At 37.6% G+C, this 20,696-nt stretch overlaps 1 protein-coding gene across 3 annotated transcripts in view; it reads left to right on the forward strand.

Moving 5' to 3' along the window:
• The window catches only part of TENM1 (teneurin transmembrane protein 1), a 751,017-nt gene that overhangs the window by 511,693 nt on the left and 218,628 nt on the right, over window positions 1-20,696 (forward strand). For all 3 annotated transcript variants that reach the window (XM_037015442.2, XM_037015435.2, XM_037015446.2), the window contains exons 9-13: window positions 1,395-1,594; window positions 2,806-3,016; window positions 7,812-7,913; window positions 9,261-9,455; window positions 12,411-12,611. In XM_037015442.2, coding sequence (XP_036871337.1) covers window positions 1,395-1,594; window positions 2,806-3,016; window positions 7,812-7,913; window positions 9,261-9,455; window positions 12,411-12,611 — 909 coding nt within the window. The remainder of the gene's footprint in view (window positions 1-1,394; window positions 1,595-2,805; window positions 3,017-7,811; window positions 7,914-9,260; window positions 9,456-12,410; window positions 12,612-20,696) is intronic.

The raw sequence follows: 20,696 nt of genomic DNA on the forward strand, positions 1-20,696 counted from the left end.
GCCATTTGTATGTCTTCTTTAGAAAAATGTCTATTTGGGTCCTTTGCCCTTTTTAATCGGATTCTTTGGGGTGTTTTTTGCTATTGAGTTACATGAGTTTTAAAAAATTTTTTGGATATTAACCCCTTACCAGATATATGGTTTGGGAATATTTTCTCTCATTCTAGAGGTTGCCTTTTCAATTTATTGATTCTTTCCTTTGCTGTGCAGAAGTTCTTTGGTTCGATGTAGCCCCACTTGTTTCTTTTATAATAGATTAGAATGCACTTTTTCTGCATGAGCTGTTGGGCATACCCTAAATTTAGATCTTCATATCATTTCATTTGAATTATTGCCCCATAATTCCTATATCATTCTTGTGTCTCCCTTCTCTAAATCATTCTACCTTCTGCCTCAAAATTAGCCTTTCTAATATCCCCAAATCTCTCCCCTTTTCTTAAAAACCTTTTATGGCTTTCCATTCTTTACTAAGTGAGCCTTTTAGGACTGGCACTATAGGATATGGTCCTATAGAACATCAAGGTCCTATAGAATATGATGCCATCCTTTCCCTCCAACCCTATCTCCAACTGCTCCTCTAAATATGCACACACCCTACACCTTAGCTTTATAGTTTCCCTTCTCTTTGTTTTGGTTCAAGCTGTTCCTTCCATGTAGGACACCTTCCCAACAACTCTGTTGGAATCCTCTCCCTCCTTTAAGGTCCATCTTCAATACCACTTCTCATAAATGCCCTTTTCTGATTCATTCATTCATTCAGAATAAATATGTACTAATCACATACTACTTGCCTACATTCTTTTATGAACAAAGCAGCCACAGTCTCATGGGCTTATATTCTATTGGGAGAAAACAGGCAATAAACAATAAATAAGTAAAACATCTGATATATTAGGTGGTGATTAAGTGCTAAGGAGAAGAATAGAGAAGATAAAGGGGCTAAAGACAGCTAGGAATGAGGAGCATCCTCCAACCAAATGCTTTTCCCTCCTTTGAAAAGCACTAATTTTCCTTTACAAGGTGGTTATTTGTATACTTGTCCTATTTTCTCTTTTACATTCAAAGCTCTTTGAAAGCAAGAACTACATTTTACTCATCTTTGTATCCCTTGCAGCTACCCAGATAGCACTTAGTAAATAATGGTTAAAAATGAATCAAATGATGGAAATAAATGTAATAGCAGTTTAAGAGAATGGGGAGACCAATGTAGTGGTGTGTTAGGGAAGGTTCCTGGGAAGATACTTAATTTGGATAAAGCCTTGATTGATGGGTGGGGTGGGGAGGAACAAAGAGCTTACTTAGTAAATTGTTTTGATCTATGTGTTCTTGAGAAACCAAAAATCATGGCTTTGTAAATTAATATTATGTGTAATTTTCTTTACCTTTAAAACCAGTGTTTCAGAAGGGACGGGCAATAGACACCGGAGAAGTTGACATTGGTGCACAGGTCATGCAGACCATTCCACCTGGCTTATTCTGGCGCTTCCAGATTACTATCCACCATCCTATATATCTGAAATTCAACATTTCTTTAGCCAAGGACTCTCTGCTGGGAATTTATGGCAGAAGAAACATTCCACCTACACACACTCAGGTATTTGATATGCTAGGTATTTCTTGACCCTTTGAGAGTAGAGGGTGGTGGGATGAATAGTTCAGGGTTTGTGACTTGCAGAGTAGGTTGGAGTTAAAGGTGAGGGTAGTCTTTGTAATGAGCAAATACCCAAAATAATCACATTCAAGCACATGAAAAAAATAACATCGAGAAATATGGAATAGCAGTTAGCAGAGCAGATTGAGAAAAGGAAGTTTAAGAAATATTCTTGCAGCTTGACTTCTGGTTTCCTGGGACAGGATGATCATGAGCCTTCCCAGCCCCCTCATCTTACTTATTTTTGTGCCCACACCCCTTCAGTCTTCCATACACCATGACCCCTTGTCCCAGTGAAGGAATGCTGGGAAATCAATAAGGGAAATGAGAGAAAAAGGCAAGTTTTGTCTTGCAGATAGAAATGTTTCCTTGCTCTTGTTAGTAATGACTTAGTGGTATACAAAACCCTCCTATAAACCTTAGCCACCTCATTTCTCTCATTTTCATTCCCTTCTCTCTTCCCTTCATGAACCCATTTGGGGCCCTGCTTCATCTAAAAAGTAGCATAAGGGACCATAACTACCTGGGGTTTGCTTTTTTTTCCCCAAAAGCTATGACTTTAGTCCAAACCTCACTTTCTGGGTCAGAATAGGCAGGGAATTAGAATGTCACTAAATGTGACTCTTAAAAAGAAAATGTCCAAGGAAGTATGTATCATGTGCTTGTTCACCTATTAAGGAAGAAAAGGAGGGGGATCCTTTGAATTTTTAAATATGCTACCACAAAGGTAGTATCATGATAAATGCACTCAAATTGTTGACTATTCATTTATCTGTGTTAAAAACCATAGAACTTTTTGTCAACAAGGTCGTGGTAACATTTCTGTTGGAAATGTGTGGTTTCCAGTATCTTCTCCCTGATATTTTAGTAAAATATCAAGATTCTCTTGCATAATAGTAAACAAGATTTGTTTCTATTTCTTGGTTTCCTTATTTTTAAACAAAAATTTTGAATACTCAGATTGAAAGGTTTATAACAATTATCCAGCAGGGTTATTTCAGAATGGATAATATACCTAAGAATGAATAACTTCATCTTCTGCTTCCTACACCTCCAAAAAAAAGAAGTATGAAACAGGGCAAGTGAAATTAGAGATGTTTGTCAATGTAGAAGTGAAAGTAGTGGCTCATATTTGATGTTTGTGTTTGTTCCAGTTTGATTTTGTAAAACTAATGGATGGAAAACAGCTGGTTAAGCAGGACTCCAAGGGCTCTGACGACAGCCAGCACTCCCCTCGGAACCTGATCCTAACCTCATTGCAAGAGACAGGTTTCATAGAATACATGGACCAAGGCCCTTGGTATCTGGCATTTTACAATGATGGAAAAAAGATGGAGCAAGTATTTGTGTTAACTACAGCAATTGGTAAGCTGCCTTGGCTATTATTTTGAATTGACGGTGTCACTTTAGAAAGACACAATCGGTGAGTAAAGCGATACGAACACTGTTTAAGCTTCTTGCTCACTCTGCCTTCAAGTCATTTTTCACAAAATGTCACTCTGAGAAAGGCTTATATTGTTGTGGTCATTCATGTCATGAAATGCTGATTAAGATTTTTTAAATGCTCCTTTATTTGCTGCTATTGTAGGATACTTGCCCACCCATCGTTCTGTTTCCAACAACAGTAATTACCTGGATAATATTATTACCAAGGCTGCATAGATGAACAACTTTAGCAAAGAAGGGAATAAGCAAGAGAAGCTCTATTAATTCAAGACCTATTAGAAAAGAAAGTGCAACTAAATAACTTTTGAAATGGAAAAACTAGCACCAGTTCAATTCTTTAGAACAACTGATTCTGGAACCATTAAGCTTTCAAAATACAACCTAAGAGTTATTTAGAGAAGAGTCTTAAAGGTAGCAATGGGCCATTCAAAGCCCTTTCTTTTAGAATTTTTTAGTTTTAAAAAATGATCACAATGGCTCTTTCAGTGTTCTCAGGGTCTTTTAAAACATGTTCTCTTTTGTACAATACCTACACACACTGTTACTCACTTCCACCCTTGTTAATCAGAAACACCTCACTCCTGTCATTTTTTTTTTTTTGGTGGTGAATTTTTTCCCCATGACCCTTTATGTGAATTTTAAAGCTGAGCTCTTTAGCAATTTTAGAGCTCTGCAGGTAAACAACCCACAGACAGAGTATTCTATTGGTGAATTTTCCTAAAACACATGTCTTTTAAAAGACGGGAAAATATTTTACAGCTGTCAGTTTTCTGTGCAACTCTCACCACTTTATCCTTTAGTTAACCTGTTCAACCATATGTTTACAAAGCTGTGTAGACTGTTAATAGATATACCATCTGTTCTTTATAACAATTATGTTCTATTTTTACTTCATGCTGAAGACCTTGTCAGTACAAAACAGTATTCCAGTCATAAGATTATCAAAAACTTTCTTCTAAAGTACTCAGAAATGCAGTAGAAATGCACCAATGATTTTTTCTTCTAGAGAAAAACTCCACTGACCTTTCATGTTCAAATGACAAAGAATTTGTTAAATTAGAAAAAACAATTGATGTTGTTTAGGCCATGACGCTGTTTAGGGACTCACAGACTCAGTAGGACAGATTCAATGGGTACGGTAGCACCATTCTTGAAATTTTTCTATGAGGGCCCCATTTGGGTAATGCAGATGCCAACAAGTTATGAGAGGTTGAGTTTCTCCTAAGAAATTGAGCAATTAGAAGACCTAAAATGTTTTTGGTTTTCTCTTCCTGTCATCCTTACCCCTAAGCTCAAGTTAAAACACTCAACAAATTATTAACCTTTCAAAAATCAATAGACCCAGAAATGTGATTTGAGATTTTTTCCTGTCCCTTACTTCCTCCCAAAAAGAATTTAACCTTTGAGATATAATTCCTATTATCCAGACATGAGACTGTTAGTTTATGCAATAACATACTTACTTTTTGCCTTATACGAGTCAGTTTCTTTACTTTTCTGTTGTCTTTTTAACATTAGAAGCAACAGAAACATTTCTCCTACAATTCCAGTTAAAGAGAATCGAAGTAAATTTCTGAAAAAAAATCAAAGTTATATGTTATTTACTCTAAATTCTCCCCACTAATTTCTTAATGTTTTTATAATTTATCTTAATCGTAGTAAAAAGAGACTGATATGTTTGATTAAACAAATTAAGGTATGAATTTAACTGTTCTAAAAGCTTATTGTCTATTTTATGATAATGTTAGAATCAGATGATAGATCTTAACTATATTCGGCCTGCTACCAATAAGAATGAAGACAGTACTAATGACCAACTCTCACTGAATGACTAATGTAGGCTAGCCACTGCTGTATGTTAATATATATTGTTTTGCCGCAGTATGGACAGAGTTGTCAATATCCCCCAATCTCAGCTAACCTTTTCTGTAACATGATAACACATACCATTTCTGGAGACAACTTGGCCCTAAGCACAGCACTAGATGCTTTACATCCACTTTTCTTCTTTGATTCTCATCACAACCCTGATAGAATAGGTATAGTGATATTTATATTATAAATAAGGAAACAGAGAGGCTTGGAATGAGTAAATAATTTGGTAAAGTCTCACTGCCAGAAAGTGGCAAAACTGAGATTTCAGACACCTGGTATGCCTGATTCCAAAGCCAATGCTCTTCAGACAGTACTCATTCCCTATGATTATTCACTGCCTTTAGTGTCTCCCATGAGAAAACCTGCCAGGAGCAAATTCCATCATCAGTGCGATGCACATCCCAGGAGGCTTTGGAGTCTAGCCTAAGAATGGTTTTAAGCAGAGAAGTCTGACATGAGTCTCAACTCTAACGAACTGGAGTCGAGGCAGTGATTCTGAAGTAGGATTAAAAAGAAAGAAAGCAAAGCTTCCTGGAGGCCAACATAAATAGGAAAACACATTCTTTCTCATCACTAGTTATTTATGTTTCTGCTGTAGCCATCATCTTCCTGGAGTCTCTAAGCTGTCCCAGTGTCTCTTTGACACCCAGTGGAGGTGGCAGCTTCCAAAACCTCCTATATATTGCCTTCTCTTCTCATTTGCATTGCTCATGTTAAGCTCTGTGCAGCAGTGCGGACCCAGGGACAGCTTTTAAATTATGTCAATAAAATGTAGGGATTTTTATTTGTTTTGATAGCAAACTTTATTAAACATTTCTTCTACAATAGCTACATTCCCACCAGGCTGCTTCCATAAAGTCGTCAATAGGAGCTGGTGTGAAATTAAATTCAACTATCTTTACCTTGGAAAGCTTCCTCCATGGCTTCTTATTAACCATCCAGGGCAAGGGAAATCCAAATGTAGATTTAAGAACTGCCACTACAGTTTGGTACAAGAAAGCTCAAGAAGTAGAAAATAGAGAAATAATTGTGCCATCTTTGAATGAAAAAGAAAAAAGACTCATTGTGCCTCTTACAATGACCCTTTAAATAAATCAATGATTTTCTGAAAATAACTAATGTTTTAATGTATTAGAAGTGGTTAGTTCTTTGTCAAATACCACATTCCTGCCAGCCCAATTGTACTTGAGCAAATGCCATGTTTCAATTTCTTAACTCACTCAGTCTTCTAATATAGGAATCAGAATAGTCCATCACAAATGTGCAAAAAAGCTATCTGATATGTTCACATGGGCTAAGATGAAGAATCTCTGACTGATAATAGGGTGACTATCCACACAGCCACTGGATTCCTTTTCAGCTGAGAATCCCCAACAAGGACTAGACACTACTTTCTTCCTCTTGCTTTTATTCTACTCAAGGCAGAACTGCAAGTCTAGAACAGAAGTTCTCTAACTATGGAAGTTTACTAGTTGAGGCATTGCTTCTCAATGCTTTAATGCTTTGAGCATCTTCAGAGTTCCCTGAGCTGTTTGTTAAAATGGAGATTGCAGGGCTGAATCCCTCAAGAGACAGATTCAGGAGATTGGAGTGAAGCCCAGGCATCTGTATTTTAAGTGCCTCAGGTGGTCCTACTGAAACATGTGGTCAAAAGGCCTCAACTGCAGAAATACTGTTTTTTGGCCCTCATTATAAATTCTCAGGGCTCAGTGGGAGATGCCAAGGCCACATACTAGAATATGTCCTTCTAACTTCAAATAGCTTATCCAAGTGGAACTAGATGAAGTAGGTAATTTGGATTGCAAAGGAAAAACTGGTACGTATGAGAAGTATGAGTTTAATGGACTAGAACATAAAACTCAGAATCTAAGAGTACTAAGTATGAAAACCTTACAGAAAAGAGTAATGAGAAGATAATAGGAAAAAAACCTGCAAGAGTAAAGCATACACAGTATAATATAGTTCATGGACTTGGACTTTGATGTTGCTGTCCTCCAATACAATTTTAAACTAGAAACAGTTTGTAATATCATTGTCAGGGACTGACTTTTGTATGACTATATACCTTTTCAGTTAAGTTACTTACAAGAAACATAAAAGCTCATGTTTATGTCCCCAGAACTACCTATGGGCATCTTCAGAGCCTTCTTAATTCCCCTGAGACCTGATCTTCTCTAAGAATGGTTTGAAGGGAGATGAGTGGCAGAGAACTAATAAGCATTTACGGTGCAGAAAGCGTTTCTCAGCAAAATGCTTACGTTCTAACGCTTTTAGTGATGGTGAATTTAATATGAACACTTACTTTAAAAGCGTTCCATTGTCAATTACTAATGAAAATGAAATACTGATTATCATATTTAAGCTGTCAAGATAGTAGATTAAATATTTTAAGGTGCTTGAGAAGAAATTTTTGTTTGCTACAATCTAAATTTGAAAAATAAACAATAGGCTTAGTCTTCTGGGCTGCATTTTTAAGCCTGTTTTAGTTTTGAGAAATGTCCTAGTACATTGAGAAATAGTCCTAGTACATTTTTAGCTTTGTCATGAGTGTCTCATAAGAATGTGATTCATCTAGACTTTTATGCAGTTTAGAGTTGAGCTTGGTTTTCAGTTTCACTCTTGAATAGCCAATTCAGCAAATCCAGGTGCCTTTTAATAATTTGGTACTGCATGTGACATCTTATAGAAATCTTTGGTACCCGATTTTAAATAGTAAGTGCTCTGCAGACAGTAGAAGGCAAGATTGTTATAGGTCCAGAGTTCTTGGCAATTAAAAAAAAAATAAGAACTTTACAGCTCAGAAGTTTACCCATTTTTTTCTTTTTCTTTCTATTAATAGAAATAATGGATGACTGTTCGACCAATTGCAATGGAAATGGAGAGTGTATCTCCGGCCATTGTCATTGTTTCCCAGGATTCCTTGGGCCTGACTGTGCTAGAGGTAATGTTGTTTTGTTTCCTGATTGATTAGGAGAAGAGATGTCATTTGAGAATTCAGAATTAGTAGCAGTAGCAGAAGGAAGAGGAGGACAGTAACAGCAGCAACAATAGCAGCAATAGCTTTGTGGTGCTTCTAATTTCTACTATTATCCCAGTTTTATGGGCAAAGAAACAACCTCAGAGATGTGAGATAATGTAGTCAAGGTTATGGAACAGCTGGAATTTGTACAGATCATATGGCCCAACCTCTACATGAGACTTATATTTCCTTCATAAACTAATTCATAGCACACGGACTTTAAGAGTGGGCACAGTGGGTAACTGCTTATGCACACCAGTGTAAACTGGAAGGAGTAGGCAATCGCCAAACAGGTAAGTTGCCTAGAAAGTAAAGACTGGGAAGTCAGAAGTCAAACTTGGCAAACTTTATTGTTTCCCAGACTTTCCCACTTTAATTCTTGAAAAGCTGTAAGTAAATCACACTGTGTTTTTCCATAGGCTTACAGTTATAGTACTTTAGAGATGTTTTCTGCTCATTTTCAGTGTATTCTTCAAGTTCTAGCCCTGCTAATACTTCAGTCTCAGGTTGCTCAGCCACTCAGTTTCTTTAGCTTAAATTCTGTTCAACAGAGAATGCTACAGCACTTGCTAGATTCCCAGTTCCATGATAGATCTTGAGGTAGTGAGGCTTATGTTGCAGATGATGGCTGGTATTAAAAAATAAATAAGACAGATAGTACAGGTCCTACCCTCATATACCTTTTCAGTGAAGTTACTTACAGGTCCTACCCTATATACCCTCATGGAGCCTGTAGTTTTAACTGGGATACAACAGTGATAAAGTAGAGGAAGTGTTCTAATAAAGGACCGTGCCATGTGTGATGGGAGCAGACATCTGTTCGGCATCAGTAATGTACAACTTTCTAGAGATAACATTTTATAATATGAATGACTCCCAGTGTATTAGTTTTTTAAATTTTAGGGTTGTTCTTCCTAATAGTAACATATATCTACTTGAAAAACCAAAGCCCTAGAGAGAAGACCCCTACCTTAAAATAAGATGGTGATGAAAATAACAATAATTACTGTCTAAGAGGATGCTGGAATCAAAAGCAAACACTTGAAATAATTTCTCCACTCGAGATATTTTTATAATTTATCTCTTCCCCAGTCCCATAAGAGGAAAATTCTGTGTGTAATCACAAACATGTTCCTATTTAATAGAAGCTAAGACAGAAATAGTAGAATTTTTTGCCTTAAATATTATACAAGAATCAATGGAGAATTGCTCTTTGGAGATTTTAAAAAGCATTATAAGAACATTACAAGTTGATTTTCCAACATTCAGATTCATGCCCTGTGCTGTGTGGCGGGAATGGAGAATACGAGAAAGGGCACTGTGTCTGCCGAAATGGCTGGAAGGGGCCAGAATGCGACGTTCCCGAAGAGCAATGTATTGACCCAACGTGCTTTGGCCATGGCACCTGCATCATGGGCGTCTGCATCTGTGTGCCAGGATACAAAGGAGAAATATGCGAGGAAGGTCAGAGGACCATTTTAATCTATTGCTTCAGGCTTTTTTCTCACTGTGTTGTCCAGCGTATCATTCTATGCTTCTGGTAGAGATGCAAGTGGTCTTTGCAAATCATAGATATTCAGCATGCCCTTGGTGCTTGAAACAGGGGACTAGAGTCAAGGATGTTTATGTTTCTTCGGACAGTCTAATATTAACTTGAGGCTAACTACGTGACACTTGCAGAGCAGTAATGAAAAATGGCATTTCCCCCCTCATTTCTAATGCTTCTTTATGACTGGAGAAATTCCATATTGATTATTTTAGTGTTAGTTCATATGCCTTCATTATTACAGAGTGCACTAGGCTACATCTTACTTTAAAGCACATAATAAAAATAATAATATATGCACATTTAGAACCATTTCGTGAATGTTTTCTTTGGGAGTGATTTGTAATCACCATTATTATTATTGCTTTATATTATTTATTTTTACACACCTCATGCTAAAACTTGACCTCTATGCCTAAGGAAGCCAACTTACCTCTCATGAATTTCAAGGCACTGCCTTTATATTAAAATTCACCCCAAAGGAGCTTTAGCCATTATACACATACACACACAACATATTTTTAAATGGCAGTCATTCTATCATTTAAAGACAAACATAGGAAAATAATAAGTTTACTAGTAATCAAACCTTTTTCATGCCACATTTCTCAAATAAGTCTGATTTCTGAAATAATATTAAACCATTACCATGGGAGATGGTCTCATCATAACTGTTGTTCAAGAAAGAGGCTGTTGAAAATGCACTATAATTGCTTTTTAAAGATGACTTATTAAGACTTCTAAAGGGTTTAATCTCATTCTGCTCCATGAGCAACCAAGAGTTTAGTTGCCCACCTCCTATTAGCAATAGTAGAATTTTGGTGTGAAGATTGTTCCAGTGATGGCTCCAGGCCTAGACAGGGCACCAGAGTTCCTGAGTTACTTTTGGAAATTGTTTTTATGTCAACCCGACCCCAGTCATTCTATTTAAGTTGTAAATTCAGATGCTATACAGATACACATACATATACCAAAACAGTGGTAATCACAACATCTACAATTTGCAATGAAAAATATTTAACCTAGTTAATTTAGACCATTGCAATTTAAAATTTGTGAGCAATTGCAAAAGGACCTAGCTTAAATTTGCCTTCTAGGGGTCTCTAAGAAAATTGGTAGAATAACCAAGATAACAAGGAAAAAGGCCTACCATATTTAATGGTATACATTTTTCAGATATAATAGAAAATGTGTTTTAAGCCAAGCATCACAGACCAGGAGCCCACAGGCTGAACTAGACATATGGATTGATTTTGTTTGGTTCACAAACTGGTGATGGTATGGTGGTGTTTTTGTTGTTTAATGTGACTTATTTGCCACAATTTAAAACTAGAGAAGTGTCATTTAGAAAGATCTCTATTTCTTGCATTTTTTGAGCAACTAGAAAGTCTGATAACCCTGGCCCCACATTCCTACGCTGTGACAGCTGGAGCCAAATCACGGCAGCTCCTTTTCAACTGGACACTTGCTGTCAGTTCACTCCCAATATACTCTGTTTTCTTACATCCAGCCCATCTCATTTATGTCTGCTACCTGCCTGGCCACCATATGACTTTGTGCCTCTGATTGAAGTATGACTCACCTATTCATTGAAGGTGGACTTTTAATAAAAAAACCCTATTAAGTTGAATGTCAATTTGCTTATTAAAATTATTGTTGTCTTTTAGCATAACAAAATGGCCTCCTTCTAAAACAAGATTCTGTACTTTTAACTTGCCTTCTCCCTCTAAATAACAAACTAAATCAAATTAGATGTACCTTCTGGAATTTATTGCTGATTAGCTCAGGTATGAAAACAATGTGTTAATGACCCTGAGATCAGGGGCTAATTATAATGGCAATAACACTAATTATAATAATGCTTAGTTAGACTTACTCTGTTCCATGACCACAAGCCACGTCTTAAAACGAGGCCGGTTTTGCAAATGAAGGCAGGTTATATCATTCTGTTTCCATTGCTGGGAAAGTAATTAAAAGCATACATCCTTATTGGTAAGATTTTTTTTAGTTGCACCTGATATGTGTGTTTCAAAGACTACAAATTTGGAAATCAATCTTCCCATTTCTCATGGAACAGTCACTCAGTAAAAGGACAAAGCAGTTTTCCCCAAGGCAGGCATATGGGTCTACTTCTACAATAGCTTATACATTTGTAAGTATGTGTATAAAATTTGCAGGTTCACAGAATCAGAGACAAAGAGAATTGGATCTGTGGTAGTCCAAAACATTGATAACTATATCACAGTGTCCTGATGTGAGAAGCCACAAAGAAAAAGAAAAATTTTAATTAGGCTTAAAAGGTTGCATTTTCAGTGCTTCTAAGGAATCAATGAGATAGTATAATACATTGATTATATTGTGTGATTTCATACAACAGCAGTCACCTCATCCACAACCTTGAATAATCTAACCTTAAAAACATATTACATATATATAAACCCTGCTGGACACATCAGGTGAAAGCCATTTCTCAGAGCTACAATTCCAGTTTCAGAAAAGACAAGAATGACTTGGTAAAAACTCTTGGGCTTTTTTACAAAGCTAAGAATTCCTTCCTATTCAAGGCCCACACTGGTCCACGCATTCATTCGTGTGGGAGTACTACACACTGCTCACAGGTTCACACAACATATGTGTGTGTTTCCTTCTTCTAAATTTAGGATGCAACCTTTATGAGACCCTAGTATATTTTTAAGTGTTAATAACCTTCTGGGTTTGAACACAGCTTTTGCATAAGTCATTTTAATGCCCGATTAAAACAAGATTAATGATTTAATATTAAGAAGTCAATATGAGTATAGGTTTCATTATCCTAAGGTGTACTGGCCACACCTGTTCCATTTTAACCTTCTTCTTCTCTTTTGGGCCATCAGAGGACTGCTTAGACCCGATGTGTTCCAGCCATGGCATCTGTGTAAAAGGAGAATGTCACTGTTCTACTGGCTGGGGAGGAGTCAACTGTGAAACTCCACTTCCTATATGTCAAGAGCAGTGCTCAGGACACGGGACTTTTCTTCTGGACACTGGAGTGTGCAGCTGTGATCCCAAGTGGACTGGATCTGACTGCTCAGCAGGTAGGCACATTGGCGTTATCGTTATCTTCTCCTCCTTCCCCCACTCCCAGGTTCTCACTGGTCTTTCCCTTAAGGTAATACTAAAGCCTGATCTGCATGTCTTCATGGGTCATAAAGGGCTTCCCAATTTCCTAGGCTAGTATCTCACTGGATTTTTCATGTAAAACACACTGCTTATTTTTTGGCCATATTTTTCATTGCCAGAGTTCTATGCTTGAACCACTGTCCCCATTCTGTATTCTCTTGTAGTTAGTTCACCCTTTTCTGTCGCCTACTATCCATTATATGGACTACTTCAGATCTAGATCTCTCCCAAACTTGAATAATTCTTCATTTCTAACCTTCTGCTGAATATTTCCATTGGGTGTCTCATCACTTAAAAACACACCTGAGCCTCGGAACTCCACTCTATTTACATACTGTCATAGGGCTGCCCAATTACTCTTCCCACAACTCCGCTTTCCTTTTGCTATCCCCCACCATGACATCATCCACAGTTCTCCATTGTCTATAGGTAAACTTCAGATGGCCTCCCTCATCTGTTATTAAAAGCCCACTACAAACTATTCCAAATCTCTATCTCCAGCTTATCTTCTACTTCTGCTTCCTACATAAATCCTTCCTCCTGCCAAAGTAATCTGTATGCTCTCCTTTACCCCCAAAATATTATATATTCACCCTTGCTCCATGTCCTTTCCTCAGCATGGAATGCTGTTACCTTCTCACCTATGAAAATCCAACTCATCTACCAAGACCAACTACAGTTTTAGTCATTCTATAAAACTTTTTCTGATCCCATCAACAGGATCCTCTGAAATCCAACCATACTCACTGCTAGAGAGTAAAAAGGACATTGTGATGTAGGTATTTGTGCACATGACTTGTTTTTCCACCTACAGTAAAAATAATGGGTCATTCCTTATATTTTATTTTTTCTTATCCTTAGGCCATGTGCTCATTAAATGAATAAGACTGATAAATAATAACTCCTACAAAGCCTCTGCTTTTGTTAAATTTTGTTGAGGATGTAAAATGACATGTGATAAGCAGGAAGGACAGGTCCTCTGTGAGACTTTTTATGCCACTGAATTAGTTTAGGAGCCACAAAAAATCTGCAATCCTATGCTATAAAGAAACAGAAGAATCCCTCTGTTGAGAGAATTAATTCTCATATAATACTTTGCTGTACAAAATATTGTTGCCTCACATAGAAGTAATATGGGAGAGAAGACTGCATTTTGCAATTCACAATGATTAAAATGCTAAAGACAATGTAGTAATAACTAAAATGCAAATCTTAAGAATCATTTACACATTTAGCAAATATATGCATGTGTGGCATAGCGCTCAGTGATGGGCATATAGTGGTGAATAAGATGAATGTGGTCCTTGCACAAAGGAGCTTATAGTCTAGTGGAGGAGACGCACTGAGCAAGTTAGAAGAGGGTTTAGAAAGGGAAGTAGCTGGGTATTATTAGACTGTGTAGTATGGCTCTAACCTGATTATTAACTTATTTACTAAATGTTATTTAACACCTTCCATTCTTCCATGTGTCAGATATATTATCATGGCCTAGAACCTCAAGTTTCAAATTATAATATTCATATTGGTATTAATATTAGAGCATGCACTTGCAGAACAATTATTATGTATTAGACACTATTCTAAGTGGTATATACATATTCACTTAATCTTCATGATGACTGTGTGAGATGGATACCCCATTTTACAGATGAGGAAACTGTGGCCCAGAGAGGTTAAATAACTTGCTCTAAGTCACACATATAACAGGTATCAGAGTCAGAATTTGACTAAAATATTCTGGCTTCACATTCCATCCATTTAACCACTATACTGTACTGTCCTAGGGGCCCATCACCAAACTCACCATGTTTAAAAAAGTATCATTGTTGGACTCTGTCCTGGCCCTGTGCCACAAGATACAAAGAAGGAGCAGCTTGTTTTTTCTATGAGAAGAGGCCCTACAGTCAGGCAAGACTTTGGAGAAGTCTTAACACTTGAATGAACACTAGAAAGATGGTCACATGTTCATCAGGCAGACAAGAGAGGAAAGAACATTCCAAGCAGATGGAGTAACTTAAATAAATAGAGATATGAATCCAAATGATCCATTTGGGGACTTGCAAATCATCAGATATAACTGCAGCCTAGGAATCCAGGAGATAAAATCAGAGAGATTGGCAGGGATCAGAGCACAGGAAACTGGATTTATATACCATGCTAAGGAATTTGCATTTCTTCTTGATACAATAGGAAGCTGCTTAGTGGTTTAAAACAATTGCATTTTAGATGTACCACTCTGCCAGCAACTGAGAGGAGTGATTGGAGGGAATGGTACAGGAACATCCGAGACAAAGGCAGCGTGGTTATTGGAGTAGGCCAGGAGTGAGATGGCGGGGAGGGCCTGAACTGAACCTGTATCTGTAAGAGTGGCAAGGTGGGGACAGAGCAGAGAGGAGTTACAATGGGAGCTGAACAAGCGAGGAGCCGGGGATAGGCCCTTCAGGTAACTGGGTAAAAGGAAGTGCTACCAGCTAAAGAGAAAAAGCCAAGTTGAAAAAGCCAGTTTCGTGAAGAAGGGCAGACATGGTGAGCTCAGTTGTGGATGTGCTGAGTTGGCGGTGTCTGCACAAGATTCAGGGGGATATAGTCAGTGAGGGATTGATAGTCAAGAATGAAATTTATATAAGTGAGAATCCTGAACCAAAGACAAATATCTGGGATATAGGTCAGACCTTATGAATGCACATTATTGTCCAAGAAGAGTATGGAAAATGAGAATGGAGAAAGTCAGAACCCTAGAGAACACCAATATTTAGTATATTTACCATGGAAGTGTTCTTAAATTGAGTCGAAAACACGCCTATTTCTGTGTCTATATATGACTTAGTAAACACTTCTTGGTTGAATAGTATTTCTGTATCATACAGTCTCTCCCTCAGGCTACTCACTCCCCTTATGTGGCCTTCCTGATGCCTCAGAATTGGGTAAAATTCCTGGTAATATACTACTCACCAGTTACAAAAATTCAAATATTTGTATTTCCAGTGAATTGACATTAAATTCAATTACTGAGAGTTTTTCTTCCCCAGCCCACTCTTCCAACCTAATAGGCACAGACATGCACCAGTCCTGCTGGCAAAGAAGAAAATTGTGCAGAAGAGGGGGAAAAGGCTAATTATGAACATGCCTCTACACCCATCCTCCTTCCCTCTTTTCCAGATGAAGTTCCCTAAACCCTACCATAATCCTCCCTCACCTCAAACTACCCTTACTGACCGAAAAAAAAATCAAATGAGGAGAAAAAAATGAGAGCTCCATAGAAGATTCAGTCTGGAAGAAAGTGTAGAGATAGCTGGTTTGATGTTTCCCAAACATAGTGGCCCCTAGTCTGCCTGCCTCACCATCCCTAAGGCTTCTAACACTCACCGACGCACAGAGAGGTTAAGCAGTTTGCTCCTAGGAGTGTGAGTCTACCTCCTAATTTAATTATTCATTTACCAAACATTTATTGAGCTCCTATAATGTCCGCATCAGAATGCAAAGCAGTTGGATACTTTATATGAAGCACATATAAAGTTGGGGAGACAAATGTGAACAGAGATGTAAAATATCTTTCACTAAGTGCCATGCCAAGAGAGAAATGCCATGGTTAAGGTGTATTTAACCATTCCTTATCTGAAGGCCTAGGAGGTGGTCACAGAAGACTTCACAGGTCATGAAGGGGCCTATATACCACACCTAGGAGTTTGGATGTGATCCTGAAGACAATGGGAAAGCCACTGAAGGGGTTTAAGGAAGTTAATATCATAAGCATGTTTGTATTTTAGGAAGATCACTCTGACAATAGTTTAGAGAACGCAGTAAAAATGATGAAAACTTGATATATGGGAATTTAAGCACAGATGGAAGGAAGGGACAGACTGGAGAGAGTCTAGGAAATAGTACTTGGTTACTGTATAAGAGTAAGGGGAGGTGGGAATTTTCACTGACTCAGCAATTTCTACATTGGGAGACTGAATGCATGGTAACACCACTAGTGGAAATATGAAATGTTCACATAATAAAGCAAATTTCACTGAGCACCTACTGTGTGCTACATGCTGGGCTCTTGGAATAACATTGGTGAGGAAGACCCAGATTCCTGTGCTAGTGGAGCTTGCAGTCTGGATGGAGAAACAGGCAATAAACAACATCCAAGAACATACAAATTTTTGAAACAGAAGGAAACTGAGGGCCAGAGAGGTTAAATAACTTGTGCAAGACCATATACCTGGCTAGTTAGAAACCAGCAAATAGAAACCAGGTCTGTTGATTTCATTCCATATTTAGTATTCCTTTCAGCCCTTTACCTTTACCCCTACCAAAGGAAGAAGGAAGAGTTAGACAAGGAGCAGGGCCTCAGGTGAACAGGGTAGGCTACTGAAAGGGGAAAGTTCAAGGAGATGAAGGGCATCAAATATGAAGTGCATGAATGATGCATTTTTGTCCAGAGATCCTGGACTGAAGTCATATTTATCCATTCTGGACCCAGTAGAAAAAGAAGCATTTCTTGCTGAAAGAAGCAAAAGGGTGAACAGATATGACCCAAAATGCAGCAGCCTCCCGAGCAAAAGGCTTCCAAATTGAAAAAATAAGGGAATGAAATGCCTTCCAAATCTCCAGTGTCATGGTAGGAGTAGTCCTTCTGTGATTTTTAAGCTCCATAAAGGTTGTTCCCACAGAGCATATTTAACCATCGAGATGATCTCACTGTGCGGACTTAATTGAGTGCGCTTAGTACAGGAAGCAATTTAACATCTGATTCTTATAATGGATCATGTCATTTCAAAGGTGGATATGCTCTTTGCCATTGATCCTTTTCTTCCTCTAAGCACAGAAGCTTAGCTGTTAGCATGTTAACTGTGCTGCTCTGCTACCAACGGGACAGCAATGAATGGTTTACTGGTTATTTTCAGTCTGTTTTCTAGGTACATTGAGTGTTGTGAGTGGCGCTGAATTGATATACTTACTACAGGTTCTTTAACCTGACGGCCTCATGGTACTTCACAAACGTTGATTCATTAGTCTTTAAAAACCTCAAGGGGGACACAATAGAAGGGTGTTACAACGTGGTTTAGATTTGGATATACCACAGGTCAAATCATGCTCCCATAAAATACAACTCCTTGCCATGAAATCTCAATAATAACATTTAGCCCATACTAAATATATGCGCCCTAACCTCTAATATAAACATTGCAAAATACATCCGCTGTATTTCTTTTATACAATATGGCTTCTCTTGGTCACTTAGTATTTGAGGGGGAGCATTAAAGCAGAGTTTAGAGCTTTATATTCCTCTCTTCTTCATGAAACTTCCTCTGAGCCACTCTGTCTATTGTTACTTGCATATAACTGACAGCAAAATTCATAGAAGGTAAGCATTCACACAGGACAACTCTTGCCCTTCTCTACTGTAATCCCTTCTTATTATTATACTGTATCTTAGAAATGGATTGATCAGAGAAATATGGAACATTAGGCCCTGACATATTTCTGAACATACTCTTTGCTATGCCACAGAAATCATATGGTTTACAATCCTTGATGCCCCATCAAACCAGGGTTAGTTCCTGAAGATCCCATAAGCTTTATTATAAGGATATTTGTTTTCAGGCTATCCTATAGCATGTGGCCATCTTGTCCATTAGAGGGATGACTGTGTGTGTGTGTGCATTCACAGCACAGTGACCTTGAGTAACTCACTTAATTTCTTGAAGTCTCAGCTGCCTCATTTTTGAAATGGTAAAATATTAATCAAACAGCCCTTAAGGCCCCTTCTAACACTGAGATCTGTGATTCTTGATCCTGTATATTGAGCTGTTGACACTGATTATGAATGGTTCGTGGATACAGTCCATAAATTCTCTTAACTCCATATTGTTTATAGTGAGAAAATATTAATTGTAAATAGTTTTGTTTTCATTATAAAGACATCCACACTTTGATATATAACCATGTCATTTGAGAATTTACCTCTATTTATAGAGATATATATGCACACACACATAAACATGTGTGTGTATATATATATCTTCATTATAACAGTGTCTCGTTATGTTTTTAAGTGTTCCCTAAAGGATGGTGATATGCATCTACTAATATAACAGATAATTAGAGGAGGAAGTTCTAAGAGGCTCATATAATTATTGTTGCTAGGGAAACTTTCCTTGATTATACAAGTACCATGTGCTTTAATAACATTATTAGTTTTCCCCTTTATTGAAAATACTAATAATCAAAAGATTTTCATCTGATGCTACATGTCTATCACATACAATGCATTACTTTCCTGCAATTTCCAGGTATATTGATTAAGCCATTTGAAATGAGTAGTGTATACACTGTATTTTTCCTACAGCCATTACAGTAACAGCAGAGTCAGACATGCCATTTGATAGAAAAAGGTTTGTTCAAAATGTAATGCATGTGCTCCTGGCACAACTATGTAGCCATTCATCATGCCATTGAAGAGAAAAGTCTACTCATATATAGAGTAACTGTAATTTAGCATCTTCAATAGAAAAGAGATAATTAATGTCACCAGATTAGGAACCTAGGATGGCAGGTACTTTTTCCTATTCCATTCTGGACCTAACACCTGAATGTCTTAGGAACAGGAGCTGAGTTCTCAGAAGAAATGTTTACGTTACTTAGCAGACCATATCATGATGTTACAAATTCCCTGGACTTAAGAAAAGCTTAAATATAGGCAACTAATCACTGAAACATGATGAGAGATTTTATAGCACTTTTTAGGGTACACAGACACAAGGCTTATGGATAATTCCTATGTAGGCTTAATTATCTTTAACTTGCTAGTCTAAGTATGAAAACATCTGATCGAATTTATTTTAATGTAATTATTTTTCTGCTCAGTAAAACATAAAGGATAAACCTTAAGGTGACTCTGATTTGATTGATTTAATAAAACAAACCCTGCTTGAAACATAGTGGCTACACCATTAACACTACAGTAAGGCCAAAGTGTTAACTCTGGATTATTGAATCAGCAAGTGAAGTTGATTGGTGGCACTAGAAATACAACTCCAAAGCATCCTTAGGAGAATTTCAAGTCAAGTGAAGTGTGTAAGACTGAATCCAAAGAAATATCTTGGACAGTAGGTGTGGAATGGGGGAAAAAATCATACTGTGATCATGATTTCCTAGCAACACATCCTACTCAGAGATGGTTTGTCACCCCTGAAGCCTATTTTTTTGTCCCAAGTGAAAATAGAAGTCGAACCCCAAAACATTCTCAGATTAAAAAGTCCCTTATCTTCATAAAAGAGAGTTCATTTAATGGCCATAAGTGTATGTACAGCAAGGTGAACCCAAAGCACATCAACTATCAAATGTTTTCAAAATACGTCTTTTACATTTTCTCCTGAGACAAAAAATACCGCACCTGTTATGCTATCGTTAGCAGGCAACAATGCAAAAATCCAGTGAAACTTTTGACAGTTTGACAAGTTTGAACTAACAGACAAATTTGCAGCTGCCTTTCTGTAAATCTGAGCTAACCCTACTGACTGTTCCATGACATTAAAGCTTTACATTTGTTTTTCAAACCAGGAACGTATATTTAAATAAGGTGGCAATTGTGAGGCAAGAAAAGCATCAGATGTGTGCTTTTCTCCATGATTAAAGTACAGTTAACAGTAGAGAATACATTTGGATGGACCAACAGGAGCTGCCAAAGAAAGCAGGAGAATTTTGTGCTTCACTATTAAGTGCACCCCTCTTATTTACTCCACTCCTATTCTGAGCCCCATGTCTGTTTGCTATTTCATGTTTTTTCTCAATTCATGTGTATGTGAAGTGAAAATGAGCCCAGAAAATGGTGTACCTGAAAGGTGTATTGGGCCCTATAGGTGAGATCCTGTAGGAAAGTGACTTCCTGGGTCCCTACCTCCGCAGTGTGACCTTCTGCCGTGGCGCTCCTCTGATGGGAGACAGACGAAGAAAGGCTTTATAGTGGAGATGGCTGAGAGAGGTTGAAGGAAGCTGGAATTCAACTG

The sequence above is a fragment of the Manis javanica genome, chromosome X (assembly GCF_040802235.1).
Source record: "Manis javanica isolate MJ-LG chromosome X, MJ_LKY, whole genome shotgun sequence".
Taxonomy (NCBI): domain Eukaryota; kingdom Metazoa; phylum Chordata; class Mammalia; order Pholidota; family Manidae; genus Manis; species Manis javanica.